Source organism: Tinamus guttatus, unplaced genomic scaffold, assembly GCF_059628265.1.
Source record: "Tinamus guttatus ecotype Peru unplaced genomic scaffold, ASM5962826v1 Tinamus_guttatus_pri_ptg000301l, whole genome shotgun sequence".
In the NCBI taxonomy this organism is placed as follows: domain Eukaryota; kingdom Metazoa; phylum Chordata; class Aves; order Tinamiformes; family Tinamidae; genus Tinamus; species Tinamus guttatus.
Window position 1 is genome coordinate 2,378,258 of NW_028288835.1, and position 14,884 is coordinate 2,393,141.

At 35.6% G+C, this 14,884-nt stretch overlaps 1 protein-coding gene across 2 annotated transcripts in view; it reads right to left on the reverse strand.

Moving 5' to 3' along the window:
• Window positions 1-14,884, reverse strand: part of FSTL5 (follistatin like 5) — a 219,024-nt gene that overhangs the window by 65,045 nt on the left and 139,095 nt on the right. For both annotated transcript variants that reach the window (XM_088528108.1, XM_088528107.1), the window contains exon 6: window positions 13,202-13,368. In XM_088528108.1, the coding sequence (XP_088384234.1) occupies window positions 13,202-13,368 (167 nt within the window). The remainder of the gene's footprint in view (window positions 1-13,201; window positions 13,369-14,884) is intronic.

Consider the following 14,884-nt stretch of genomic DNA (forward strand, 5'->3'; position numbering starts at 1 on the left):
AAAATTACAGTTTTGCATTGGTCTGCTATGTGCTAACAGCTGTAGCAATAATTGCACGCATCTATATATTTTCTGAACAGTAACTGTTTGGCTGTAAAACACAAGCAATACATACACTGCCCCTTCTTTTCCCAACAATCCTCCCCACACATTTTCTACATTTGAATTTAATTGACATACAGAAGTGTCAAGAAAAATAAGTTATACTTCTGTTTGGGTATCAAACACTTGCTTTCCTTAGCATCTCTAATTTACTTGCTTACAAGGTTACAGAAATTACATAATAACTGGAAGAATTAAATTATATATATATATATATATATATATATATATATATATATATATATAAAGTTATATATATAGAGAGACATGTATGCTTGGACTTGCCCATTGACATAAAACACACTTTTTATGTTACTATCTATTTTACAATTTGTACTTTCCTAGTAATCGGTTTCTCTGTTTATGTCAGCAGAGCAATACAACTCTGTGGTTTGCTGCTGCATGTCAGAAAGAAATTAAATTCTATAAAGAAATCTGAGAATAATTAAACATGGCACCAATCCAAGATTTTTTGAAGCTTTTCATTCTAGCTCAAGGCAGGAAAACAAAACTTAAGAGTTCTTAAATACTAATTTTGCCTACCTTGTCTCGATTTCATATTTTACAACTGTACAGAAGAAATCAATCCATCTCAAACAATCGATCAGCTGGTTGGAAAACCAGAGTGATTGAAAATGGAAAATCAAGCCCAAGCTCAAAGAAGAAAGAACACAGTGTAAGGCAATATGTGGAACCATATTATATATAGTGGCAAAAATGGCAGGGCTTTAAAAGAAACTCTTATTCTGTAGGATATAACAGCAAACTCTAATTACTGGGTTAATAACTCAAGCTAATTTTAATCGAAGGAAATAAGTCTTAGTAATCTTCCTTTCCGGTCACCTAAGAGAGCCAAAGGGAGCCAAAACTCTTAGATAGGGCAGTTCGGTGAAAAGAAAACCACTGCACCTACTCACATAAGCAGAGATATGATTTTTTATTTATTATCTTGGATATAGTAAAAATTGCAATTTCATTTTAAGATGAAACAGTGACACCTAACATATGGTAACTTCTGTTATTCTACAAAACGCAGCAACTTTTTGCTTTTCAAACTATGGTGTTCAATTCTTTTGGCTGTTTTTAAAACTACTCATTTTAGGAGTTTCCTCATAACCTGAAGAGGGACCACAGAGAAAAATGCCTTAAAAACATCACTTCTGGGTCACTGGTGGGAATATGAGCACTTTCATTTCATTTTCTGTCTAGTCACATAAAGAGAATCTGGATGCTGCCTATGGGAGATATGTGCTAGATGCAAGTGACTGCTTTGTCAGAGTGAGTGTTAGAGCTCTTGAGACTAGTCATAAAATATCATTATTTTTTTCACTTTCTGGAAAACTCTGTTGAATTACACTATGTTGTTATGAATTGGCAATTATGAGTGTTAATTTATTATACTCAAAATTTCCAACTGACTAGATACAGCATGTTTTTAATGGAAAACCCAGTGTGCTCTGATAGAGCTGTTTCTTTTTTTTATTGGTTTATGCTACACACAGAGATCTACAGAATGACTCAGATAGCATTTAACTCTTCTTTCTTTTTAACAAAACACATACATTATACAATCAGACTTAATTGGATAAAACTATTTGACATTATCTTTGTGTATTTTAACTGCTAACTAGTTTAATATGATAATCAGTACCTTTAATTTAGACTAATTATCCAGTTACCACAATTTATTACAAATCCCCCAATCTGCTACTGTCTTTATTTTTTGTTTTGCTTTGTTTTTAAAGTGCCTTTAAGTGAAGTTGTATTTGTTGACCCAGATCACTTTGATTTTTTTGCCTAGATCACCAATCCATCACTTTGTTTGACCTAGATTACCTCTGTCACCCTGATCTAGATTTGCAAAAAGAAATTCGCTTCTCGCTGTACAAACTAATTCTACCAGAACTCATTTCAAAGTGGTATCTCTGTGTTAGATGATCACAAAAACAGAAGCACTGATCTAAATTGTAGTTCAAGATGACTTCATATAGGGTCAGACTTGCAGAATAAGTGCTATGTGGACCCTGGCCCTTGCACGGCGTGGTGCTCACTGCAGCACACAGATCCCTTACAGAATATTGACAATTTTTGAATTGAATTTTTTGAATTGAATATTTGACAAATCCTCTCTACCCCTGCTCTGAAATCACTGTCAAAAGTCAACATGGAAAGATGTCCCTCCCTAGTAGAGTAGATCTCTACTTCCCTTAACAACATTCAACACTGTTTTTGCTGCAGGAAAAGAAGCATTCGAGGACTAGAAACCATTAAAACTTCAATGAAATGGCTGTTAGGTCATTTTTCTCTGCAAACTCATGCTAGACTTAGGCAATAGCAAAAACACGTCTCAGAAATAATCTTTTAACATGCCAGAAATGTCTGCATTAAAAACAACCAATTCTACTGCTTCTGCTATAACCTGTTGAGAATGAGGTCATTTTTTATTTCTTTTTCTGGAAGACCTGGTGAGTGTCTCATACATTCAACTAGCAATAAACAGGAAACAGCTTTTCTTCAAACTTTAGAGATCTAAATGTTTTCACATTCCTTATCAAAAGAAGGCTTATGAAAGACAGAGGCCTCATCCCCCAAAATATCAGTGAATCCTCTGGCCTAAATCAGACAGACTGTTTAGTCACTAGAATATCTGATATTTTTCCTATTTTCAGCCTCTTCTGCTTCTTGCTCTAATCCAGGGCAAAGTTTCTTTTTATAGGGAAATATAAGCAAATAAGAGAAAGACTTTGGAAGAAAACAAAAATCAGTTTTAAAAAATCATGAGAGATCTTGAGGAGGAGAAGGGAGGGGAAAAAATAAAAATCAGTGAATATTCTCTAACTTTTCTGATCCTGAAAATATCAGCTCTTCATAATGATACCTATATGTATACTATAAGCTTGAATCAATCTTTAATCACTTATAAACACTTTTATTTTAAAAGATTTATACTGTTGCAGCTTTTTTGTTCTTTACACTGAAAAAAATACTGGGCTTCAGTTTGAGCTTTCTTATGATGACAATAATTCATAACTTTGATTCCTAAATGATCATCATCTGAAAGTATCACAGTGGAAAAGCTCGATTTCTTTTTTATCATTATTTCACAGGAACAAATTTCTCAGTGTGTTTCCTTTGCAAACTCAAGAAAATCTACAAAGGATACAAAAATGACCCTTTAAACTTTTATATTACTTGAATTTTCATTCAGCTACATTTCCTAAATATCCAGACACGAGCAAGACAGGCAGAAAATGTCTTTATGCTTTGTGCCTTCTGCAAAAGCTCTGTGGGATAAATTTTGTTTTATTGCAGACAAAACTATCCTACATACATATGATAACCAACTAAAGGGCAATAAAATACCTTGTCAAACACATATATATAGAGCTGACTTTAAAATATCTTGCAGGCAAGTATCTCTGAAAACTACTTATAAAAAAAAACAGAGATTGGTAGGAATCTTCTACTATAACTCCAGACCTCTGACTTACGTGCTAGCTGAGCAAGACAGAGGGGAAAAAAGAAAAATTAAACTTAGCAGTTCTCAAATTGGCTTTGAAAATCAGAATGAACCAGTCTAATCAGGTGCAAGAGAAAGACATAAATTCTAACTAAATTAGATTTTTTTTTTAGTTGGACTCTTTATTTTATATGTAGTAGTGATATGGGATCTACAGAGAACAATACAGAGAAAATAGGATCAGAAATGTGTGTACATTTCTTGGATTATTAATACCATGCTGTTTGTATCAGCATATTATCAAGTTCATCAAGATTTTGAACGAATTCCTGTGTGAAAGACTGAAGAAAGAATACATCTGAACAAACACAAGAATAGAAGTAACATCTGTCCAGTGGTGTCCTCTGGTCTTTGCTTATTTTTGCTCTATTCTTTGCTTTTAAAACCAATATATTAAAAGCTCGCACAATTATTCTACTGATTTCACTTAGCAAGGGTCTATCCCAGTTTGACACACTCCACACTCAGAATCTTTTATCTTACACAGACCCTTTGATCAAGCAGCAAATTCCAGTCATTCCAATCTAAGCCTTAGTATGAGCCTGAACACAGCAAGCAAATTAGGAATTACACTAATTAAAAGCTCGAAGATGAGATAATACATGTTTAATACGAACCTTAGTCATCTGTAGACTTTACACACTGCTTTGCTTTACTCCCAATGTCACATGCCCATCAGGCAAATCTTTTATCACAAGAAAGATTTATTAGGCAAGATCAATTCTTTGATGAAAGTGAAAGAAAAAACCGTATGTTGACCCTAGCAGCAACTTCAAGACTTTCACTGTAACCACTGATGCCGACTGAAGCCAGTTATTTAGGAAAAATTCTCTTTTGTGTTCTTTTTTTCCCTCTCTCTACATAAATGGATCATGAAGATGGATTTTAGTGTTTGTCTTTGTGTTCATCTGTGGCCCTAGCTGTTGAATAAGTAAAGTCTAAGCAATTAAAAGAAAGTAGATTCATGGGAAAAAAAGAGACAACTGATCTTAAAGCATTTGCTGTGTTTAATCTGGTCTACCTTCAAGTGACAGAAATGAGGACAGTATCCTCCATTTCCTAAAGGGATCGTAAAAGATGCCCATTAGTATTTTCTGGCTTTTAGGAATGAAGTTAAAAATCTTGCTGATTTTGAGCTACTTTGTTTCTTACTAAAACATTATTATATAAGTAAAATTTGCCATATCCTGCTATTTGCGGATGGTTAAGCCCCATTCAACAAAACACATGATTAAAACATTTAAATTTAAACCAGAGCATTGCACTAAGTCAAACCCATATTCCTGTGTTCTCTCTGAATGAAGACTAAAAGGTTTCTCTTACGCGAGACTTCCACTACGTCAGCTTTACCACTGCACCATTCACAACTGATCAACCTTTGCTTCAACGATAGTCAAGCCTCTTGACTCTTAACAGTCTAAGTTTTTATGACACCTTTCAAAATAATTTTACTTCTCAGTATATCACTACTATTTGCTTTTGTCTTCTGTATCTAATTTTTGCTTAATTATTTTCGTTCTTCCTCCCAAATCAATGCTTTCTGCAATAAACATAGTATCATTCCAAAATTCAATTAAGGTATAGTTGTTTTAGAGCCATTAAATTCTACAACTTTTTTTTAAAAAAAATCTTTGTCCTAAGGTTTCACGCTAAACAATTGGACAGTACTATTGCTTGAAAAATCTGGGTGCCTCTGCCAACATATGCAACTATTACTGAAATACTATTATTCCAGTTTTTCTTATGTGCAATGAGACCTTGAGATTAAATGCGAGTGGGAGTGACGGGCTAGAAATGGGGAAAGAGAAAAGGAGAGGGGAAAAGGCAGCAAGCAAAGGAGAGAACTGCTCAAGAGAGAGAAGAGGAGAGTCAAAAAGAAATATTAATAAAGTTTCACACTAGCATGGATCATTTATTACTAAGATTACTAATTGACTTTTAATTTAGGAAAAATTTATCTCCTCTATTTAACAGAATTAGGAAGAAGTTTATCATGTCAATAAAACACTTTGGTCTTGGAGACAAAGCTTATTTGTACCCAAAATGAACTAGTTTTGAAGGCTACAGCTTTCAAAATAGGAACTCTGGATCAAGACTGCTATAGAAAAATGGTGCAAAAATGACAAGGAAGGGAAGAACGCAGAGGAAAGTGAGAACTTTTCCATTTAGCAGAAGCTCTTTCCTCAACCAAAGTAGCTCATCAATAAAATTTAGAATTGAAAGGATATATGGTAATAGTAACATGCATCCATAGATCAGCGAGAAGTTTAATTTAGAGAAATGTTAAAAGTCGTCGCTTGAGAAGTGTGGCAGGCAGATATACCATCTTGTGTTGTAATCTTGTCAGAGCTCACAAATTAGGCAGACTTGATCTGGATAAGCAATTTGCTTCGTGTCACTTCTGCGAGCAGAGGTACTCGTGATTTTATGGGTGGGTGGCAATCTTCTTGAGTCAGCATTGAATCAGTGCCTTGGCACAGAGACACTTCTGCCTTAGCCACTTACAGTCAGTCAGATAGGACTGCATGGGGTTTAATTTATTATTTTTATTTTTCAATATTACAGTGTCAGGCCAGACAAATTCCAAGTATGGAAGGTCTATCTTAATTTGCCTGGGATACTGGATCAGAGAGAAGGACAGGACACACACTTTTCCTGTTAGTCCAGGTTCTTTTCTAGATTTTGAGTTTTATTTGTTTGTTTTTCCTGAAATAACAACCTGAAAATCTTCGTAGTCTTTTTGCATTTGATATAGCTCTTTCCATACAATTCTTATAAAATCTGCGGACAGCATCAAGTCTGTTAGGATAGCAGAAGTACTGCAAAATGACCTGGACAAGTTGAATAAATAAATATGCAGATATAAAAGCATTCAGAAATGATGCAAGTTTTTCATCTAGCTGAGGGAATATAAACCGCACAACAACCAAATGAGAGCATAACTATATCTGTACATAAATATCAAACTGCATTTTTTTATGCATTAATCATAAAATAACAGCACCAGTTGAATTTGGTAGCACCACTCAGCAAGACAGAGTGTAGATGTAACTTGCATTTATATGCACACATATATACATATATTTCATATGTATGTTTATATAAATAAAAGAGCATAGAAAACCTACAGACTTTGAATGGAACAAAAGAGCCAAGGAAGAAAGATACTATGACAATGACAAAAGTGCATACACCAATTCTAAAGTCACCTAACAGCAGAATGGGTCAAGTAGCTTTCTGTTAAACTGAAATGTAAGGAAGGTGGACAGAAATGCAAAGCAAGATGGGTGCAATAGAAGTTCTGGTGTCTCAGAGAAAAGCAGTAAAAAAATATTATTGGAAAGGGAGAATATTAAACAGTGCTTGAATGAATAGATGGACTCGAGACGGATTGAAAAGACTGCTTGCTGAATACAAGACATTAATATAAACAAAATCGCTAAATCCTTCTTTCCTTAAAATATCTCCGTGTTTCCACAGGATCAGTTAATTAGTAGTGACCATAGTCATCTCAAGGAAAGAACTGGGACAGACGTACCTACGCTTAAAATTGCCAAGAATAATGATGTGAATCAAAAAATCTGTTATTCGTTTGGAAGCTTAACTTTATAAATTTGTACAGAGACAGAAACCTGCCTTTTTACTGTTTTTTTTTCATTTTAATTTGACCAAAATGTGAGACTAATGGGAAAACTGTAACATCGGTCTATGTCTAGTACGTTGAATAGGGGCATTTCTTTAGCATTAAGCATGTCAAACATACTTGTGAAACATCCTGAGTGCATTACACTTAGGGTACATGATACTGAACACGTGTCTATGATAGAGCCAATCTTTTCAAAATCTTTCTGCTGCTGCCATGATATTTGGATAATGTTCATAAGATTTCTGTGATTACAAATCCTACAAGAAAGCCCTGCAGTACAAAAGCTGTATTATGAGCAGAATTGGGATACGTAGGTTACTGCCCCAGCTTTCATACCTTTCCTTTGTGGCTTGAGTGTCCTCCCATCACAAAAATGCTTGTGGGGTTCTCAAAAGAACTTCTAAGCTAAGACTTTCAGGAGCTGCTTTTCATTTTGGCTATTTTGCTGGCTGAGCGTGCAAAGAGAAACATATGAACGGGCTTCACTTTAAAGTGTGTCGAAAAATTATGTCAAGCAGAGCTTCAGGAAGGAAATGAATTTTCACTGTATTTATTTCTTTTTTTTCAGTGGACTAGATCCTACCATTGCAAAGAAATTCTCTACTAGTCTCTTCCTTTCCTTTTTCAGGCTGCAAAGCTCCTTGTCACAGTGTTACTAATGCTCTCCCTGCGGTAGGCACATCAATTAAATACAGCTGATAGAGAAAATGTTCAAAAACATTAGAAGTGGAACTGTGCATGATTACTAGTAAGTTTAACAAAATTCAAAATAGTACAAATGTGAGAGATGTTTCTACCTGTATACATTAAAAATAAAAATAAATAAAAATAAATAAAAAAAGATCTTTCCGAGTAGTTTACCATGACTTGCCTGAGGTTATTTTCAAGATTCCTTCAGGGCAAGAGGGAATGGTTGTACATGTTATACTGCAATCTTTCAGTGTCACAAAGCTTTTCATTCTCACTTCTGAGCAAAAATAAATAAATAAATAAAAGGGAAAAGTTTAACCAGTTCAGCTTTTTCAGATATGATTATAAGAAACAGCACTTGAATGGGCAAGACAAGAGCTCCAGGGGCAGACAGGCATAACAGGAACCACTGCTCTGCAAAGTGGAATTCCTCAGCCCCATGAGAAAACGAGAGCAGACCGTGACCTCAGTTAAAGCAGCAGATTGTGGCTCAATTGGAATGATTCTGTTTTCCAGCAGGTCGAGGGAGGTGATCCTGCCCCTCTGCTCAGCCCTGATGAGGCCACATCTGGAGTATTGTGTCCAGTTCTGGGCTCCACAGGACAAGAGGGATGTGGAGCTGCTGGAGAGAGTCCAGCGCAGGGCTACGAGGATGATCAGGGGCCTGGAACATCTGCCCTGTGAGGAGAGGCTGAGGGAGCTGGGCCTGTTCAGCTGGAGAAGAGAAGGCTGAGAGGGGACCTGAGCAGTGTCTAGAAGTACCTCAAGGGGGGCAGTGAGGAGGATGGGGCCGGCCTCTTTTCACTGGTGGCCACCGACAGAACTAGAGGAAATGGCCACAAACTGAAACACCAAAAGTTCCACAGGAACTTAAGGAAAAATTTCTTCCCAGTGAGGGTGCCAGAGCCCTGGAACAGGCTGCCCAGAGAGGTTGTGGAGTCTCCTTCTCTGGAGATCTTCAAACCCGCTTGGACGCAGTCCTGTGCCACGTGCTCTAGGTGACCCTGCGTGTGCAGGGGTTGGACTAGATGACCTCGAGAGGTCCCTGCCAACCTTCAGCATTCTGTGATTCTATGATTCTATGTTCCCCTCTGAAAGGAAAACCTACATTCCCGCTGAAGATAAAATCAAGTGGTCTGATCTAGCATGTAGCATGCTGCCGGCACAGGAGAAGAGAAAGCCCATGAATGTCTCGATTCTTCAAAAACAGAGACTCTCCAGCTGGCTCCAAATTAAAATAGCCAATATCTCCACCATAAAACAGCATGTGTAATGGACCTTATCATAAAAATCTGCAGGTGTTGAATCTCTGATCAGGTTAGAACTATAGAATTTGCATGGTGGAGTCCAGGATTCAGGACTTGCGAATGAAGCTTCATTGCCATCTTTTCCTTTTACTTCATTACACTCAAAACATCGCAGATCACTAATGACACCTCATTTAAAGGCCTGTGTTTTACAGTATGACGAAAACATGATGTGCAACTAAATATTGAATAAAAAGAACAGGACATTGAAAGAAAAAAAGAAAGAGCAGATGTCAGAAATCCCTTATAAGATTTGAACACTCTGAAAAGGGTTGTATCATCAGTTGTTTGGCAGAATTCTCAAGAACATAATGGGAAGTTAAACTAAAACTCTGTAAACATTTCCCAATTTAAGCATGTTAGTAAATGTTACACTTTACAAGCATGCAAGCCATCTAAGCACATCTTGTATAATTGCTAGGAAAAAGGGCAGATATCTTGTAAGGAAAGTGCTATTGCTGACAGGTATAAGGAAAGAGCTGAAAGCATAAGCTGAAAGAAAAGGTCAGAAAAAGAATCAAGTAAAATACAACAGACATTTACAAAAGAGAATCAATTAAAATGATAAAAAATAGTAATGCACATTACACTTAAAAAAAAAAAAAAAAAACTTTTCTGCAGTGAGATTTGCTATAATGAGTTAAATAAAATAGACTTAAAAAGTTAAGTGAAAATATGAGTAAGAATTTTAAGATGCAGGATAAGAGAAGGACATCTTTCTGGAAACATGCAGATATACCCAGTAAAATGTCCTCTGATATCAATTCTGTAATGTCATATCAGAAACATATTACAATTTAAGTTAGCTAAAATCTTCACAGGCACATTTAACTTTTCATGGTCTTAGTCATGCAGGTGCTGATTATCTCTAATTCCCATAGTTAAAATACAGGAAAGATCACTAGCAAAATGCATTACTTAAAAAGTAATCAAATGTACGATAAGGAAAGCTAAAGAGTACTAAGGATTCTTAAAATTACAGGTGGATATAATCAGTAAGATTATCAGTGAATTAGATTCTCTGAATATGCATTGGATAGCATCGTCTAAGTTCTCTTATCATATTTAAAGCACCACTTTTCATTATCATCCCTCAATAGACAAGTGGTGCTTCTAGTTTTTAAGAATGTCTGATTATATAATACCATTTATTACGTAAAACTGGTCCTTAGCCATTCCCAACCACACCTTAAACATATATCCCAAGTATGTTCAGAATAAAATTTTCGAAGGAAAAATTCAACAGCCACAATTTGAGTTCAATCTTACATTTGCCTGTTTCTTTCTTGTGATATGCTTCCATTTCCAAATTTCCATTTCTATTTCCATTTTCCAAAACATTAGGACGTGATACACATCGGATTTTATCCCTCCCTGAAGCCAATACTTTGACTCAGAGTGAAAACTCCACAGATCAAAAACGTCATTTATGCTCTATAAACAAGAGCGTTTGCTATGATTTATAAAATCTCGTTACATTGTCACTTCTTGGGCCTTCTCTTACTTCTTTAGCCTACTTCTTAGGCTAAAATGTCTGCAGCAGCTCCTGTGTGTGTACCAGCTCCCAGGGAAGATGATCTTTTACACATTTTGCTGGCAAGAAGGAATTATCCTCCCACGTCTGGCTGTATTTTATTTTTTCCAGGAAGCATTCTACTATTCATACTAAGCATACTATTATTAGTGCTGAGATCCACGGATGCAGAGTTCCCATTTAACTGAGTTAATTTAGTAGTTCCCAGAGTTAGGCAAACATCACTGCAGTTCACAAGACAGTTAGAGGACAAAATACATCTCCTCTATGGACATCTGAAATGATACAATTACACAAGCTTAGGGCTTTGATTGTTTAAAACTGCCTCAGTAAGTACAACACATTCTTTGGTAGTTAAAATGTGGCATTAGCAATTCTCTCTGCATTTTTTCCCTTGAAGTTACTATTTATTTAAGAACTAAATTCATTTTCTATACTGAAACATAACACACGAGTCATTTTTTTACCCTATTATATTTCTTTTCCCCAAGGTTTCATTTTTATTATGTTATCTGAATGGATACTGAATTATGGTTACATAGCAACCTCTAAGTCAATTGGAAATTGTAAGAACTATCTAAAGAATAACTGATAAAAAAAAAAGTTCAGAAAGGTATGAAATGACCAAAGAAATATGGAGAGAGGAAAAAAAAAAAGAAAAAAAAGAAACTCTAAGCAAAAACCTAGAAATAAACACAAGAGGATGAAAGTAGTGCGAATACTGGAACACCTTAAATTAATATTGAAGAAAAGAGACTCTGGGGCCCAATATAATTCAATGCCAATCTTTTTTGTTTCCAGACTCTATCAGCTCTTTCTGCTACTGTTTGTAGCTTATCTACAAAGACACAGGGATGAATATCACCAATCTATCTTTGGGTACTATATATTTTAGTGCTTTACCCTATGAATATTTGTCATCCTTCTGTACTCAATTCATAACTAAGCCGTTAGTTCTAAAGGACTAAACTATAACATAAATTTTGGATTAAAAACACTTCCAAGCAATGTTTTGCTTCATTATACTTTTCTTAAGCCAAAAAAAAAGAGATGGTGAACACATTCATCTTCCAAATGGTGTTCCCATTGCTGGGAGTTGTCACTCCCTGGCTGCTCTTGCCATGCCTACCCACACAATGTCCCAACACAGATCATGGCTTTTTGAGACAACTGTTTGGTAATTCCCTGTACAGGACATGTATCTGCCTCTTCCCAGAGATGACCATTCCTTGGGTCTGTGTTTGCTTCCACATCTTCTGACCTCCTGTAAATTCACTTAAGAACAGTCTGCAGACCTTGTGTTTTCCTTTCCCTGTGCATTTGCTTTTTATGTTTGTGGTTTGCTGATGCCATTGACTATCACACCTTCCTCCTTCCAGGTAAATGTTCACAAACCTGGCCAATTCCAACAATTTAGATCTTTTTTTCTTTTTCTTTTCACCCCTGCAGACTGATCTCAAATTAGGCATAGTATTAGTCTTCCAAAATTCTATACTTGGCTTCCAATGTTTAGAAATACTTGAGAAGTTTCTCTAGTTACTGAATTTTTATACTCAAAAGTCAACCTTTAAAAACACTTGCTCTTTTCATCGCTGCAAAATACAGTCTGCTGAATCTTTCAGCTTCAGATTTTGTTAGATTATTTCCATTCATCTTGTCTTCCATTTCTGCATCTCCAGATTCTTTCTATTGCTTCAGCTCATGCCACGTATTCTACTTAGAAGTAATTAGCAAGAACTCCAAATCAGTATTTATAGTCATTACGAGTATTTACAGAAACCTAGCAAAAAGGAGCTTTAAAGAGTGGGTGAGACACTCTCGAGCATCAGTCAGATTATTAATACCAAACTAACAAAAGCAACAATTACTAATTTAAGCTGCAGCTCTTTAGAGGATGCTGGATTTATCCTAAGCCTCACAAACAATTTGAAGGTGCCATTCAAGCAAGCTGAGCTTTGAAACTGTCCTTTATTTTAAGAAGCATTACTGTAAAGAAGTCATATTTACAACTATAGCGCACATCAAATCATTAAACAAAACGAAACAACGGTGACTTGGGAATCCATTTGCCTCCTTAGAAATAAAGTATTAAATAAATAAACAAAGTATTTGATTGTGGGGACCCTCCACATCTATACAACACAATCTACACATACATCACACTTCCACATGCGTTTATTTTTTTCTATATTCTATATATGCTTTCTCTATATTTAGCACCGGGAGCATGATTACACAGCAAAAGACCAAGTTTTGCATTTCATTTTAACTTCTTTTCTGCGTTTTTATTTTTCTCCAAGAACGCAACTAAAAACACCAGCACTAAGGAGCTTGTTAAGCACCACTTTCCTGTGCCTTATGAAAAGTTTTGATAACGAACTATAGATTATCATGTTACTTACATTGATATCTTCCAAATCTAAACTATTCAAAACGACATTGTTCCTCTTCCAGATGATGGGAGGTCTCAGAGTGCCCTGAATCTCACAACTTAGGACAGCACTTTGTCCCACTGTTGCTGCTGTGGTGCTTATTTTTTGATCTTCTGGCAGACTCAGCTGAACCACCTCTGCAAAAGATATATTGTTTGTAAGGTTAATTAGCATGCAGTTTCATAAGGTTAATTAGCAGGCAGTTTTTGCACACTACTAATTTGAGGATTTTAATTGGAATCAAAGTAAAAACCTTCCAACAACCACAGGAAGGTTCAGAGTATTTCAAATAAAAGGTCAGCATGACATTTCAATTAAACTGACTGACAAGTATCACCTGATAAGAAAGCAAGCACTTAACACGAATCTCAGAGGTAAGACTATAATAAACACGACATGCTAAATTCAAAGATAGACACTGGAAGTTATTTAACAGTTAGGAAAATTAAGTATGGTAGTTAGCATCTTCATTTAAACTGAAATAAAAGAATGGCTGTAGAAGTAAGTCATACGTGTGAGTTCATTTTCTGAAATTTTCTTTACTGCTCTGGCTTCATTACTCATCTCTTCTATTTCAGTCTCTTGTCAATATGCATCACTCATAGTTCACGCCAGTTTCAGAAAACAATATCAAAATAATTACTTCTAATTTTCTCTGGTCAAACATTATTCCTTTCATAATTTGAGAAATCCAGAGCAAGAGCAGTAAATAGTCATAGTACCTTAATAAATCTCATCTAAACACTGAAAATCAAAGAACAAGAAAGAGCACTTTATAATACGAATTCTCAAAGTACCGTATCTGCCAAGGAACAGTAGCAAGAACGATGATGGATTACAGCATGCAGCACAAGTACAGGGTGCAGCACTGGAACCAGCGGAGGACAAACCTCAAGAAAATGCAGCGCTTCCCTTGAAATACCCTGAACTGTTCCAGTCCACCAATATCCACCACCTACTCTTTGCATTTGCTGTGCGGAACACGGAAACGCACTAGTGCTAACATAAAACTGGTTTACAAGCCTTTATAAAACCATTTTTGCTTTACTTGGTATGGCCTACAAAATATCTGTAAAATATCTGCACAAATACATTTTATACAAATATATTTTATATGTACAAATATATACGTACGAACACCCGAGGGGAGAATCTGAAGTGGATGGGGATCAGTAAAAAGTCTGCAAAACGTCTGAAGAAATTAAAATTCTGTATGAATAAATACAGTGGTAAATACCAACTATACAACCTTTAAAAGGAAAGTACTTTAATTTAGCTAACCCTTTGTCATACGATTTTGGAAAAAATTTACTTCATGCAAAACCAAGGAACTATTTCAAAGCTAATAGCAGTAGGGAACTACTCCCAGTCCTTTGAACCTAAAAGTATACAGAAAATAAATCATCTTCCATTTGTCATTGCCTCTAACACTTCATATAGCAAAAAACAATGCGAACACATAGCTTTATGAACTACCTTTGTATGGCAACACAAATTGAAAATAAACCGACTGAGCAAATAGCAACATGAAAAAAAGAAACTACGTGAATTCATTTCTACCCACGGAGAAAAGCTTATTTATTTATTTATTTAAGATTTAGATTTTTGTATTTAGATTATGTGCAAATGCTCTTTCAAAAATTAAGGCGTGTG